At 44.0% G+C, this 16,070-nt stretch overlaps 2 protein-coding genes across 4 annotated transcripts in view; both read right to left on the reverse strand.

Annotated features, from left to right (window-relative positions):
* Positions 1 to 16,070, reverse strand: part of LOC119442063 (amine oxidase [flavin-containing] B) — a 70,376-nt gene that overhangs the window by 20,380 nt on the left and 33,926 nt on the right. The window lies entirely within an intron of this gene.
* Positions 1 to 16,070, reverse strand: part of LOC119442062 (amine oxidase [flavin-containing]-like) — a 165,934-nt gene that overhangs the window by 20,242 nt on the left and 129,622 nt on the right. The window contains exons 3-4 of one of the 3 annotated variants that reach the window (XM_049661857.1): positions 3,932 to 4,069; positions 3,274 to 3,384 (exon numbers count right to left, since the gene is read on the reverse strand). The exons of the other annotated variants lie outside the window; for them this stretch is intronic. Coding sequence (XP_049517814.1) covers positions 3,274 to 3,384; positions 3,932 to 4,045 — 225 coding nt within the window. The 5' untranslated portion in view covers positions 4,046 to 4,069. The remainder of the gene's footprint in view (positions 1 to 3,273; positions 3,385 to 3,931; positions 4,070 to 16,070) is intronic. 3 annotated transcript variants of the gene reach the window in all.

Raw genomic sequence — 16,070 nt, forward strand, 5'->3', positions numbered from 1 at the left:
TTAAGGGAGCACGGCACAGAACGCGCGTTTGTTCTCCGCCGTGCGTTCACTCCCCGTGAAAGCGCGCGCCCCTCGCGCCCTTTCACTCGCACATACAGCGTTCGGCGCGCGGCGACAACAAGGTAAATATACCTGGTAGCGAAGCTTCCATAGAAGCCCATACGTTCAAAACATGGTTGCTTACCGGCGGTTCATGGGGCTTAGCGCCATCTGTGTGAGGAGGGAACACTTCCGGCGGAAGAAAAAATAATTTGACGTCATATCCGTTAAAAAAGAAGTGACGTCATTTTGTTCTCATAGGCGCGAAACTTGTTTTCGGAGGCCTGCCATTAGAGCTGTATATTCAAATGCCCCACCAATCGACTTCATGGGCGTTCCGAGTTTTCAGCGCGAAAAGCGATGCCGGAAAAGCCGTACAGGTGTCGAAATCGCATCGCTGCACAGAACATACTTTCTTTGGAGGCCGACGAACGCTTTGGGCGTAGATTGCATAGAGTGCTCGTCCTTTCGTCGGACGCCAAGCCCGTCGGCCAGCGCTGTTGCACGAAAACTACTAAAGTAAACAAGTATCTGATGTTCGCAACTCGCTACTTTTGACTGCACAGGTTAAGAAACAATAAAACTACCCGTGTCACCTAATTCAGACAAACGTCGACATGCAACACAACACAACATGTGAGGGGGGCGTATTGTAACAGGTGAACTTTACGAGCGCGCCTTTCCACGCACTCCAAGAGTTGCATGGCATTGCAAGTGATAGCGGCGTCAACGCCCGCCGCTATCGATTGGCGCTCTCACGGTGTGTCCTGAAAAAATGTATTTATTGATAATGATCTAGTAAAATACAGTTGTATCCTTTCTCGCCATGCGTATATAAAATGAATTAGGAATTTTATTTTCGTTGAATGAATTTTCGTTGAACTGCGTCTCGCTTTAATTTAAAAATGCCTTTTTCTTTCCCAGTGTTTATTCCCCCCAAACATAGTCGCGCTTCAATCGCTGCTCCCATAACCACCCTTGTTGATGTCGGTGACAATTGGTTCTGAACCGCTTTTCGCCCGAAGCTTCGCGACCTATGTGGATCGACCTTGGCGACAATTTCATCTCCATTGACGTCATACGGAACCTCACGGCGACGGCAACGGCGACGCCGACGGCAGAAATCTGCTTTTGAGTGTCCATATAATTGCTATCGCAATAAAATGAAAAAATCACCAGCCCTTCCCCTGTCGAGCAAATGGGTGTAAGCGAAGCTTGTTGTGTGTGTATCTGACCTTCGTCGGGGTAACGTAAAGTTCACGACATGTCACGGTAATAAAACATAAACGTTTATTAAATGTATACATCGAGGAAAGGAAACGTACAACGCAACGGAAGGAAAAGTTGCACGAAAGGGAAACAAAAGTAGAAGGAAAGGGAACGAAAAGTACCACGAAAGGGAAGGAAAAGTAGTAGGAAAGGGAAAGTATGTCCCCCACACGACCCCCCTTTTCTCGACAGGGGAAGGGCTGATTATTTTCTTTCTTTCTCCCTCTTTCTCTTTCTCTCTACCGCTTTCTCTCTTTCTCTCTATCTTTCTTCTTTCTTTGTTTGTTTCTCTCTTTCTCTCTCTCTCTCTCTTTCTTTCTTTCTTTATTTCTTGTCCCTGGTATGTGCCATTGAGCTTGAACCCTTTCTGTACTATCACCAGGATCGACCCACTTTTCAGCGTGACACCATCACTGCCACCACTGCTGAAACTTGTGAGCCTATAAAGCTTCGCTTAAAAGCGTTTTGGCTCATTTGGGTAGCTTCCCGTTACTTGAACAAATATTACCACGGTATCGTTGCTGAGAGAATAAGAAATGCATCTTTCTTTCTTTTCTTTTTTCAGGTTTCCAGATTATGTTAACACGACGATTCGCCTGATACGCCTGTAAACGCAAAACGTCCTGCTGCCACCACCTCTTAATCTGCATGCGGTCTAAAAAAAAAAAGAAAAAAAAAAGAGGGGGATTGAGAGCGGGCTAGTCGGTAGATCGCATGACGACAGTGACCCGTCACGGTCGTCTCCCTTGCGCTTAAGGTTTTTTAGACGAGGCGCAGCGCAGTCGTTTTCTCGGTCTTTTTTCTGATAACTGTGCATCGGCTACATATATAGTGCTTGTTATCATTATATTTAGACAAGGTATACATCATTTTAAAAGATCACCTACATTGCATATAGCACAATTCTAGTCTTTGAGCTGGATTAGTCGAAAAGTCGGACATTACTTGCACAAGAAGTCAAAATACATAATTGACAAATTAAATAAATTTCTCTAATTATGTTGTTAATTAACTACTTATTGTATTAATTGGAATTGACGAACTGAAACCGGTGAGTTCGCAAGATGTATCCACTTCGAACGAATTGTCATGATGACACCGGTTTCGGTATTTTAATTCCTAAACTGTGCGACACAACACAATGGCGTTACAATTACTGTTCGTGCTTCAATCAATTCAAGTCAATGTTATTCCATTTTTTTTTCACATAAAAAATGGAGGACCCCCATTTAGCGCATGTCAGTGCACAAAGCGGCTACAATTTCTAAATCGCAATATGTGCCGTTAAGTAATCACGTAAAAACTTAAATTGGGGGTGTTCACGGTGTACAAAACAGCGCTAAAAACACGGACAGAAGGAAGAACACAGGACGAACGCTGTCCTGTGTTCTTCCTTCCGTCCGTGTATTTAGCGCTGTTTTGTACACCATGAATGCATATCAATGAGCTCGCCTTCAGACCCTTTCAAGTTAAATAGTGTAACTTTGATAATTAGTCAATCATGCTTTTCGATTTATTGTGGAAGTAATGTCCGCCTCTTCGAGTAATACAGTTCAAGGATTAGAATCGTGCTACCTGCCAGAGGCAATTTTAAAAAGTATATTTTACACGCACACGCACAAGCACACGCACACACACAAGCACACACACAAGCACACACACACGCACACGCGCGCGCGCGTGGTCTATAGGAAAGCCCCGGTCATTCCAAACACAGTTGATGCGAGCCTATAGCCTTTCTCCGTAAAGATGATTAATTATGTAACCTTTATCGGGTGCTTGCTCTTTGCATAGGTTAATATTGTCTGTAACGTTTACATGAAACTGGAATCGGTGAGGCCTTTCAATGTATTTGCAGCTAATCGTCTTTTTTTTTTTTTTTTTCACGTGGGATGCACAGTAAAATCTTTATGGCTTCCTTGTTTTTTGTGTGGGCAGCATGACAAGCGCATTGTCAACGCATACCTGCTCCATCATGATGTCCATCCTGCGCATGACGTAGTTGATGTCGAACCATGCCAGAGGGTCGTTGATTCCAAAGTGGGCCCACGTGGTTTCATACGGGTACGCCTTGCCCTGCGCGTGCATGAATATATGGCATTTCGTCACATTATTATTATTATTATTATTATTATTATTATTATTATTATTATTATTATTATTATTATTATTATTATTATTATTATTATTATTATTATTATTATTATTACAGTGATAATGATCGTGATGCTTTTTACAGAACAGCCAGACTGTTCATTTGTACTCGCGCATACAAGGCGTAAATAACCTGATTAACAACCGTAGCCCTTTAATTTCTTCATGAGCCAGTGTTTCATGCAACTGCAGAATGCGAGCAGCTCTATTTTACTGACTGACTGGTTGATGGATAATTAATTTCATTTATTGAATGATAATTTATGATTGAAATGGAATGAAATGAAACTGGGACGTCCGCTGGCAACTACTCAAAATGTACAGAAATTACGTAATACTGCGATCTCTAAGGTATCATACCAGCGGTATCTGTCCGCCCGACTCGGCATCTTAATGAGGACGGGTGATACTGTAACGGAAGAAACGCGCGCAACGAAGATAAAACAAAACACGCGCGTATAATACGTGCCTCACTGAAGTGCAGGTTCTTGAGGTCGTCGAATATCTTGTACGTGTCGACCTGCAGCTCGCTGGCGAGACGCAGGATGTGGTTCTGCGTGGGGCCCACATACGAGCCGCCCATGTCGACCCAGCCAACCAGCTCGTTCTTCCAAAAGAGGAAAAAAGAGGAAGGAAAAAGGGAGGACGGGTCAAACACAGATGCCCGCGAACACGACCGTCACATTGTTATCCTCGATTCCGCGTTGTAGTCGCTCGGTGGAAAGGTTTACTCGTAGGAGAGACGTTCTCGTTTCAGTGTTCTTCAAGGTGTACTGAAAATTTCTAAATGACTTCCTAATGTTTTACCCCAACATTTCAACTGAGGAGCAGCTAATTTCCCCTATGCTTTTCTTGGTTTCGTTTTCTTTTGGCGTCGTGTACGGTTGTTAATAAATGAAAAAAAAAAAAACAGCCATTCGGTTCCCCTGACTCTTCTCGTTTATTGCATGGTGAGGATATCAATTCAGGTGTAGCCCCTTCAGTCTCGAGTTATCTTCGACTGTCGATAAATGCATGAAATTGTATGCGAAGGTTCTGCAGACTCCATTAAAAGCAAGTCAAGGTGGTAGAATGACTCTTTCTGCATTTTATGATGAGCCACAATAATTAGAGAGTGACAAAAATCAGGCAAAAAAAAAAACACGATCCGCGAGCCCCGGGAGACTGGAGGTAATTCAAGAAACTAGAATGGAAGAGGACAATACTCCACCTCTACCCAAGAGAAAGGCGACCAGGGAGACAGCTACGGTTCAAACCCAGAACTTCAACCAGGCAATTTCCGACCTGCAGAAGGCGGCTAAGAAACAGGCAGAAGCTACCAGCAATCTTTCGCTGGCAATCTCGGTGATCTTGAGCAGGCTAGATAAAATGGAGGCCAATATGGCCGAAATTAATAATGGGATAACACAACTTATCCCAATAAGAACCCCATCGCCTTCAATCAACAACACTCCTGTGATCAGCTCGGCAGGAAATCTACAAAATTTACAAGCAGCTGGGAATTCCAGCCCTCCTTACATTGTTTTAAGAGCACCCTCCTTCCTTCCGCCACCCTCCGCGGTAACCCCATCGTAAGATGGGAAAGCGTGAAAAAAGAGACCTTATCATATGGCAGTGGAATTGCAGGAGCTTCGAAGCCAAAAAAGCGGTCCTGCAACAATACCTTAGAAACAAGACTAAACCGGACGTTATGATTCTTCCGGAAACATATGGACTAGCGAAGCAGCCGGGATATCAAGCTATCGGGCCCCCGAACGGGAATAACAGAACATTAACTACACTAGTGAGGAAAGGAAGCGGTAGGTAAAGTGGAGGAGTGCCTTACAGGCACGGGGCTTGAATGCTCCCCAGAGAAATCAGAGCTTCTCCTTTACAGACCCACCCTCAAGGGCAGGCCGCCCAAGGGGTACATCAAAGAGAGAGAGTACGAAGAGATACACATACAAAGTATGGCGGGGCCATCCCCATAGTTTAACAAATTAGGGTCCTGGGACTCGATATTGAGTCGAAAGGAACTAACGGCGAAACCCTTATAAAGCTCGTGACCAAGGTCACTAACGCTATTAGGCTGATTAGGAGAATCGCGAACAAGTATCAGGGAATGAAGGAGGCTAGCATTGTTTGGCTCATTCAATCGTTTGCTATAAGCCACATCACTTACGTAGCTGCGTACCTTACACGCAGAATTGCCGCGCGACTGGCCGCTCGAGGCACTTTGCGTGTATTCGCGGGCTTCTTTCACGCCCGGAAAAACACATTTATGTAGCACGTATTAAGCAACAGAAAGCTGTATCGGGAGTTTTTCATGTTGCTCTACAACTTTCTCATTGACACTTTGATAATTAGGACAGTGCTTCTCGAGTTAGATAATTAATTACAATTACCTAATTAAATCTTAGTAACGAAAAAATTACTGGCGGCTACTCCACTGTACTGGAAACAATACGCACTAGGTTTGCTTCGCGTAACGCCGTTCCTCTTTTTTAAATCGTGCTGCGTGATATGGCTGGGACACCCTGTATAAAAAGGCAAACAAATTTTTAGAAATTGCTACAGAAACGTCCCACGTCACACCTCCCGTCAAACGCTGTAGTGCGTTCTACAAATCAATCTTCAGTAGCGATAGATTTCCCTCAGAAGTAAAATGAAGGTACTTGAGGTAAGCAGAACGTTCAATTTACCCTAAGCTTAATTTTTGTTGTTTATTCCTTGCAACAAGTGCACTGAAATGGCAAAAATAAGTCGCTTCCACAAATGCGTACACCGTGACTTAAGGGGATAGCATTGATCCCTTTAGGATACGATGGTTTATTGGCCTATTTGCCTGCTCCTATAAGACCGCAGGATGTTTACGGTTGAAAGGATGTTCCCCATGCGCTGCCATGGCTCTGAGCGGAGCTGACTAGCACATTAAATGCTGGATATATAGCACACATGCATACCCGAATACCAAAGAAAATGGACGGACGGACAGCCGTCACCGTAGCTGGAGCAGTCATGTGGTAAGCGTCACGTGGCTCGCAGAGGTGGCAAATCGTTTTTTCTTCCACAATAATTTCCCTTTTCATTTGTTAAGAATGTGAAGCTCACTTCACATTTAACCCTCATGCATTGTTAAATGGGTACTAAAAAAAAAAGTTAATTTCTCCCATATGCTTTTGTTGGTTTCCTTGTCTCTTAATTGGCTTCGTATGGTTGTTACAGCCGGAGCGCCGTAATTGGAATTCAGCCTAACCGTACACGCGCACCCAGAGAGAGCGATGTTATGCGGCGTATCATATCGCATTACATGGATTTACTGCATCTTGTAAAAGCGAGAAACGTGAACGCGGCAGCGGAATTGCTGCGATGGCCTTAGCTTAGCGTTGCAGTCTCGAACGAAACCGAAAGGTCAGCAAAAGGTTCGCTTCATAATGTACAAGCACTGATTGCATTCCGCCCAGCCCATTTCAGCTAATCGTGCAGCAATTTGACGTCATCCGCATGGGTCTCGTACGAACTGCCGTGGACGTGAAGAGATAGCGACGCTGTCGTAACGTTCACTCTTCTTTTGTTTCCTTTTTTTTTCTGACGCTTGTTTAATACACCGCGCAGCTCGACAGCCGATGTGCTCCAAGTGCGCATTTCCGCGGCACCACTGCAAATATAGCATCGCACTGAAGAGCATTTTTTCCCTCCTCGTTGTTCCATGGGTGCTTCGCTGCAAATATTCGGGCTACACGAGCCTAAATTTGCAAATTTTATTTTTTAATTTGTCTTTCGAGATTTACGAAATGTATCACGTGGTACGGCTAAAGGCAATCAATTTGCCCCACAAAGGTCTTAACACACAATTAAGGCGGCAAGCACACTCACCGCAGACAACGGAACAACAGTGCTATTAATTCAGAATAGTGAAATCATAAACCATGACATTACATGCTTTAAAGAAATGCACTTAGGAGACTCTTTACGCAATTTGAGAAAACGAGAAATGAGATTTTTCGCATATATGAATTGTGGAAGGCGTGTGCAGTGCAAACCTAATGCATCATTGTTCACTTCACACACACTGAAATGAAACGAAACAAAGCGAAGTTAGCATCAAAGGAATTGCTATCGCAGTTAGTAAATAATTGATGAGATTTTTGTCTGCATTTCGAACTGGGGTAAACGGGCCCAGGATACAAGTCTTTCTCGTATAATACTTTGGCGTAGCCTAGATTTTTTTTTCCGTGGAAGGGAGGGGGCAGGCGGTCCTTATTCAGTGGCGTAGCCAGGATTTTTTTTTTTTTCTTGGAGGGGGGGCGGGGGGAGGGGGGAGGGCACGCACTTGACAACTGCAGCTCTGGCGATTTTCATTAGCTCAGAAAATTCCCCAGTACATCAAGTGAGGTTGCAGATGTGGGTTAATTAGAGGCGTATAGATAACGTATGCGCCATGCTTTTGGTAGGTTTCGCTTTTGTCTCGTCCAATTAAGCCGCATACGCCTGAATTAATTCTTGCATCTCGGCTACACGCATGGGTGGCAAAAGCATCCTCATCATGTCAAATGAGAAAATATATGATTCGCAAGAAGTAGAAGTAGTGACGCAATTACATGCACGCGAGCTCAGGAAGTGACCTTTAACTCTTTCCGTATTGCGCACATTAGGCATGGTTAGTCCTCTATTGATGGTTTGAAACACCGCTTTCGAGACCTTCCGCGCCGCTCAAGGACATACTGCGCTATCGGGCGTGAAGGAGGAGAACTATATTTTAGTTTTCTAAGCAGTTATTTTTCTTTCCCGCGAGGCGGCAATATTTAAACGCGCTCCGAAGTTCCGCGATCGTCAAAGGAGAACGAAAAAATGGTCGCCCGCTATCGATGGTTTGAAACGCCGCTTTCGAGGCCTTCTGCGCCGCTCACGAGCACACTGCACCATCGGACGTGAAAGAGGAGAAATTATATTTTTGTTTTCTAAGCAGTTCGCTTTTTTCCCGCCAATCGGTGATTTTTACACGCGCTCCAAAGTTTCGCGATCGTCAAAGCAGAACGAAAAAATGTACAGCTCCGGAAACGCCGCGCGCGCTTCGGGAGATCGTAATATCGCGATTCCGCTGCCTCTGCGGCTGGTCTTATCGATACATCGAATAGCAGCGAGTCTGAGGACGCTGACTTTTCGTCGGACTTTATTCTGAAAGCGACTACGGCGCAAACCAGCCCGGAACATCGGCGGCCGCAGCCTGGCACGCCCAACTGTATAGTGCTTGCTGGTAAATTTTTGTAGCGAAATACCTGTTTAATGAAAAATTTTGATTTTTTTTTTGCAGATAGTGCCTAATGGATCGACGGAAATATATTTTGTGTATCTCATAATTTTCACAACATTTTTTTCTTAGTAGATACAAGCGTGTCTTTACAAACTTTGTTCAATTTTATCGCACAATCTTTATTTTAACAATTTATATCTTTTTTTACATATATCTCGTTAATAAAACTTTTATGCCTGAAAAGTGCATTCATCTTTCTTTCTATTTATGTATTACATTAAATATTGAGTGCAGTAGTTCCTTAAGAAAAAAAAACATCTGCCGTAACATACAAAAACGCCTGTTTTCCCCATGGTAGGGAAAGAGTTCGCAAGCTGCATTCTCGTATAGTTCACATTTTGAACCACAACTGACTTACAAAAAGATCGCTCGGTACGAGCAATTAGTTCATAATTAACTTCCAAGGTCAATTAAGGGTCTTTCTTCTCATTAGACATTTTATTCTGAAAGTGCTCACGTTTTGGTTTTCTGAGTTCTGAATGTGTTTTTCTTTTAATAATAACAATAATAATCTTTACTACATGCATTCACGTCGCTGTTACATATCCAGCCCGCATAAGCAACAATGCTCGAGCGCGAGGCTGGGCATTCGGCAGGTATAGTACTCATACGCGTACACAATGGATTAACTATACACTAAAAATAATAAAAATAGAATGAAGTAATATTTGAACATAAAAAAAGATTGGTTACTGTGATATTGAATAGGCATACACGCGTATGCTATGCATATAAGGTATACTATGCCTATAAGATACCAAAAATAAGTTCTGATAGGTAACAATATGGTAAAAAGTTAGATAGCATATAGCCCTGTTCTGAAAGTACTCCGTCATTTGTATAGATGCTTAGAAATTACTTAAGGGACAGTTTATCAAATCTGGGCATAACATATCACCCATGACCTTAAGAATGATTTTATTTGTTTAAAGGATCCTGCGATCTCATTATCCTTCAAATTATTAAAGTTAGCCGGCCCAAGTCCTCTTGCCATGACTTGTGTACACGCGAGGCACAAAATATTTTTCTATACGACGTAAGCTGCGAGTTTTCACGTTAAGTTTTAATTGGCAGAAAAATAATCCTTACTCAGGGCGTCAAATGGAACTTGTTGCTCGACAAACAACATGCCAGACCGGTACATGGTCGAGAAGACATCCTCCCCTTGACCACGTGTGCGTCAAGAACGACTATAGCCAATTTTTTTTTTTTTTGGATGTGGTTAAATATCTTAAGTCTATTAGAGAAAGCGAAGCCGTAAATTCTTATTCTGTACTTTTGTTCGTTGAAGAGTGGCACACATGGACACATTGCCACATACCCAGCCATCCAAGTTGGTCCGATGGTTGGTTTCGAACCCTAGCTGTTCCCTCGGCAGAGCAGCCCGATGCGCTACCCATTCGACCATGGACTGCCCAGTAACCCAGATAGGCGGGAAAACGGTTAGATACAAACATAGATATATATTTGGGCCCCTGGAAAGTGCATTAAGTTGCCTATTAATGTTAACGCATTAAAATATAATGAATACACTACACATAGCAAAATGCATATAGTTCAGAAGAATAATTCAATAGTATTTTTTAAACAGAGATATCGTTTATGAAAATATCAACATAGTCATTGTTACTCACACTGTTAAATGAACATTTTAAATGGGTTATTGGGCTCATATTACTAATTTTTTTAACTCTAAACACGTGATTCCTCCGAAATCGCCTTTCCGGGAAATAAAAAGAGAGTAAAGCAAAAACGGACGTTCAATATATCCATGAATACACTTCCGCGAATTCTGCGAATAACAATCTTATATGTTAATAATTATTTTCTGCAGATTAATTAAGTTTGTAACTAATTACCCCATAATTCAATTTACAAATTCTATCCGTAGAGTTCGCAAGGCGGATCCACTTGGAGCGAATTCTCAGGATGACACCAGTTTCGAGATAATTTCCGAAGTTTGCGGAGAAATTCAATTGGCGTTCCAGTTACTTTTATAACAAAACGTCGTTTATGCACTGAAGCACAAAAGTATCTGGAACGCGAATGAATTTCTCCGCAAAGTTCGGGAATTCATTTCTCGAATATGGGCCATAGGTAATAAGTTAAACATTTATTTAGTGAATTTTTGTTAAATAGTTGATTATGCACTTCGATTTTTCGTTCAAGTAATGTCCGCCTCTTCGAGTAGACCAGCTTATGAACTATAATTGCGTATCTGCCACAGGAAACCTGTAAAAATTTTTGAAAGTGTTCGGTGAAATACCCGGTATGTTGCAGACTGTGCTTCCTTGAAATACAAGTGAATTGAAAGTGAATGCTCTATAATATTATTTTACATTACCTGCTGCGCGAATTATATGTGTTGTGACGTGCAGTGTACTAATTTAAACTGTATGTAAACTATGCGTTAGCATGCTTCGACTCTTATTTGCATTTTATTTTAATGTTATCATCGTTTGTTTATCTGCTTGCTTGAGCCGGCCTATCATTTCGCAACGTACAGTTATTTTTTTATTCCTTGTATTTTTTTGTTCGTGACTGCTTTTTCTCTTCCCTATTCTTTCCGCCTTTCATTTCCCCTTCCCCCAGTGCAGGGTAGCAAACCAGAATCTTTTCGGGTTAACCTCCTTGCCTTTCCCACCACGTTTCTCTCTCTCTCTTGCCTAAGCGACAAGGAGCAGCGTGCATCCCCCATGATGCCAACCTTTCCTACTGGCACATTTATTAATAATTATAAAAAAAGACTTCCTATGCACTTGAGTCTCGAGATGTATTTGGGCGAACTTCTGTTGAAGCCGTCGTGGTCACTCGGTTTCTGTGGCGTTTTTGAACTCAATGCAATTATTGTGGATGCGATTGCCACTGAGCACGAGTTCGCCGGATCGGATCCCAGTCAGGCGCATTACTCAGAGGGAGAAAATGTAGAGCCGCTCGTTTACTAGAGATACTAAACAGCCGGTCACTGTCATGCAGTGATTTGGGCTTGTTGGTATGACATCGTGAGGCTTATAGCGCATGAAAAGACAAGGACGAATGAAGAGGTGACACACACAGGCGCTTACTTGCAACAATATTTATTGTATTGCGGATGTATGATGATGTATGCGAAACAGTTGTATATATGTGTGGGTCCTTTGCTCGAAATAAATATTGTTGCAAGTAAGCGCCTGTGTGTGTCACCTCTTCATTCGTCCTTGTCTTTTCATGCGCTATAAGTCTCACGGTCACTGTCAGGAAGAACGGTAGTGAAAACGTGTTCGTATGCGCTAACGGTAGCTGAAGGGCTATAATTCGCTTCCTGCGGTCTGTATACGGGCCTGCGAGAGAGAGGCTGTGATAGTGACGTGTGCCGCTTCAGAATTTATCGCTCTGATTTCCATTTTCATACTAATCTTTCTCCCTTCCATTCTATGTCCCGGGCGATTATGGCAGCGTATACTTTATAAATCAGAATGGCGATAAATGCGTAAGCCAAGCTATAGCTTAGCTTCCTTAACACTGCTATAGATAGTGAAATAGCACTTCTGAAACACGGGTGATGGGTGTGCGCGTTGAAGTGCTGGAAGTTGACGCGGTGCATGCGTAAAGCGTACGCTTGTGCGTATTGAGTGTTTACTGACTAAACGATCAGTTATAGTCGGCGCTCGTATTGTCCATTTTCGCGTGTCTTCGCTGTGTCGTTGCTTGTTCGTGCTGTATTAGGGAAAAATAATCCGTACCGAGCGGCTCAATTCAACGTACTTCTAAAGCAAGCCACCGGGCGTTTTGTTGAGGTCGTCGTGGGCAAGCCTTTATCACAACGCGGACGATATTCTTCTATATAGGTGAGCAATCTTACGCCTGCAAACACGCAGAACAGCGCACGCGTACTTTTATTTTCTTACCCGGAGAACGACAGAGGGAAAGCGTGGAGGTTAATCGCGTTTGCGCCCGGTTCGACGTCCTGTTCATCAGCTTGTAAGGAAAATGCGGTAAAACTAAGAGAATCAGAAATAAGAACAAAAGAATGCGCGCGCCGTAAGCTTTCATGGCGTGTACAGGTGCGTTAGCGCAGTCTATGAAGTTGCCATCAAAGACGCCTCCTCTCCACCTCCCTTTTTTTTCCCCTTCTTTTTTGATGTACCGAAGCCGTGATGGTAGACGTTACGATAGCGGAATACTAAATTGATGACATTTAACCGTAGCGGGGGCTAATTGATATGCCGGAGATTAACGCAAAAGCGAAAGGCGGCTGGTGACGCAACCTTGAAGTTCTCGCACGACCTCGATCCGCGAAGTCATTGATCGTGACGATATGTCTTACTCCAGACCTGTACGTATCTTAAATACTCTGCTCCCGAGTTACTCTATCATGTCTCTCAGAGTATACTTGAGTATATTGGAAATAGTTTGAAAGAGGAGTATTTTTGCTGTAACTTAAATACATTTCAGAGTATACATCTTGTATTCATTGTTTCAAATACTTAGAAGGAAAATCCTATCTCTTTAGCAAGAGAGCACAATTAGAGCACTGCACGGGCTCGGGCTTTCGGGTCCGACCCGGCCGGGTAGAACAGTTTTTTCACGGGCTCGGGCCGGGCTCGGGCGCGGCATGTGCTTTTTGACGCGGGCCCAGGCCGGGCTGGGACTTTTCGGTGGTGTGCATGTAACGTGCAGCGAGTTATCCTCACGCGTCTCGACTCTGAAAAACATGTCTTTTTCGGTCTCGGGCCGGGTTCGGGCCGGTTTCGAGCTGGGTTCGGGCCGGTTTCGAGCCGGGTTCGTGCTGGGCTCGGGCCTAAGGTAAATGGGTGGCGGGCCGGGCCGGGCGGGTAACGGAGATTATTGCCGGGCCCGGGCCAGGCCCAGGCTGAAAAAAATCGGCCCTTAATTGGTTCAACACGTACTGTACATGTAGGCTGTAAGGCTGCGTACATTCAAACTTGTTCCACCGAGCTGTCAGGTCCCCCGCCGGGCACGTACGCGCGGATTTGTGCCATGAAATGACTAAGCTGCCCTGTATTCCCCCTTCCGCGCTTATTTTAACTGCCGCCGAGCTTATATTTTCCCATTGCCACTTCCCGCCACGTGTGCATATCTATGTTGTCTGCTTGGTATAGCGCAGGTGTAAAAATCTGCTGCTACATAAATCCTTTCCCCGTGGTGGGCATGGCATCTGGTTTACCCAGTACGACTTCCGCGTAGCTCTCTTGTTCAATGCGCTTCACTTCAGAGCGTTTGTTCAGAGCACTTGTTTACTCTAGGGGAGCCAATTTTGGTTGATATTTCCCTAGCAGAGCTAAACGGCGACGTGGCAGCGTTAGCCCAGCATAGCGATCACGGGCAGTCCTGGAGCAGGTTGCTGCAATTCCGCGGCCTAGTTTAAATATTTACCGACTGCATGTTGCATAGACAATCCCGGTTCTAACGGAAACTTGCACCTGCCACGCCAGAATGGCGGCATTAATGTGCTGTGTCTGGCTGCGGCCGCGGAAATGTGGTAAACCGAGAGAGTGTCGCAAAGATAAGACGAGAAAACAAGTAGTTTTATTTTGAATTTGTGCAAATATGGTGGTTAAGGTATAGGCCCTTTGCAACTCAATGGGTTAGTGATGTTGAAGCTAGGTGAATCTATTGGCGGTGGGGTAGAGGTTATTATTCTGTAACTACCAAATCATCTTCTTTCTACAGCTTCCTTTTTTAATCGGTAAAACCGGCTGTATAGGGCAGTAATCATCGTAGGTGATAGAACTGGAGACTCCTCACTTTGCAGTAGTTTTGGTGTCAGCAGCAGTTACATGGAATCGCCGAAGTGTGTGTCCGCAAATGCCGGGTGACTAAGGTTCGAACCTCTGACTACCAGCTTTTGTCGGTTGCAGGGCAAATAATGAAACGAAGTGCAGAATCGACATACAACCAACCTTTATTACAAGCCGCAAGGCTCCTGTACATGAGACAATAGAGCTTCAGCTGTATGCTGTTTTGGGATACAACCTAGTCCACATTTACCGCTGAAAAATTAACTTGAACCGACCTGATTACGTGAAAATCGGTGAACGTCACGGCACGCTGGTGTGGTAATTTCAAGGTGGCGTCGCCACGTGTCTTTAGTTTTCGAGTCCTTTATGTCTTACCGAGCCTCTTCTCGGGCTATATAGAGTGGCATTTTCGGTATTTTAAAACGGTAATTTGATATTACAGCGCAAATAACCTTTTTTTTTCTTCTTCACTTTAGTATCCCTTTAAGCGACCACCAGCTAGTCCATCATGGCTTCCTTCGTCCTTCTGGCTTCAAATGACCCTGTCACTTAACAAATTGATTATTAATCTGATTATCACTCTTTGGGAACTTCACGCATTTTCAGGTCGACACTTCCTGCTTTTGTATTTAACCGTTTTTCCCGCCAAGTTTGGGTTACTGGGTATTCCGTGGTCTAATGGGTACAGCATGGGGCTGCTGTGCTGAGAGCACAGTGTTCGAAACCAACCGTCGGATCAACTTGGGTCACTGAGTATGTGCCGCTCTTCAGTGACAAAAATAAATTCAACATTTCTGCGGTGCTGGGCGGAATCGAACCCGCGCCATATGTACTCGAATAATTCTATCTGAATGCATATTCACACACGCGCGGACTTCGCGGCGACGGCGCTAGATGGCGCAGCCTCTTCGGTGTGAAGCGCGAGAGAGGAACCCGGCTGCATACACGCCTCACATAACACGTCTCTGCGGCGGCAACACGGCGTGTCGCTACATATGGCTTCAATGCTAATCGCATTAACGTCGATAGTATTCATGCGGTGGGTTCTGCCGGATTTCTTTTTTTTTTTCAAAAATTATTTTCCAACAATCATCATATTATCGCGAAATTAACTAAAGTGGAGTTTTGAACCGACACTTTATCCATCTAAACTGGCTCAGTTGTTTCTCCTTAGTGCCCCTTCGAATTCCCACACTGTAATTTTGACATGTGTCCTGAAAATGCTCGTGGGACAGCATAGATTGCTTGCAATATGACATCAAATGGTACACATTTTTTATATATCTTTGAAATTTCACTGCTGGAGTGAACACAGAACCCACCTTGACAGTGTACAGGCCCTCCGACCCTCTGTCGTGCTTCGAGGACTATGACGTCAACGCCGCGCTCGGACAGCAGCTTGGCAGCCGACAGCCCTGTTGATCATCGCCATGGATATGCAGAAACGTCACATCAGAATTCACCCGCGAAACCGTTAAATTTAGAACGGTCGGTGAAACCATTTCAATAAAAATTCACGCACGAACCCCCTGGAGTTGTTAAGTATGCGTAAGCATTGTATCGCTTGCTCATCT

The sequence above is a fragment of the Dermacentor silvarum genome, chromosome 2 (assembly GCF_013339745.2).
Source record: "Dermacentor silvarum isolate Dsil-2018 chromosome 2, BIME_Dsil_1.4, whole genome shotgun sequence".
Taxonomy (NCBI): Eukaryota; Metazoa; Arthropoda; class Arachnida; order Ixodida; family Ixodidae; genus Dermacentor; species Dermacentor silvarum.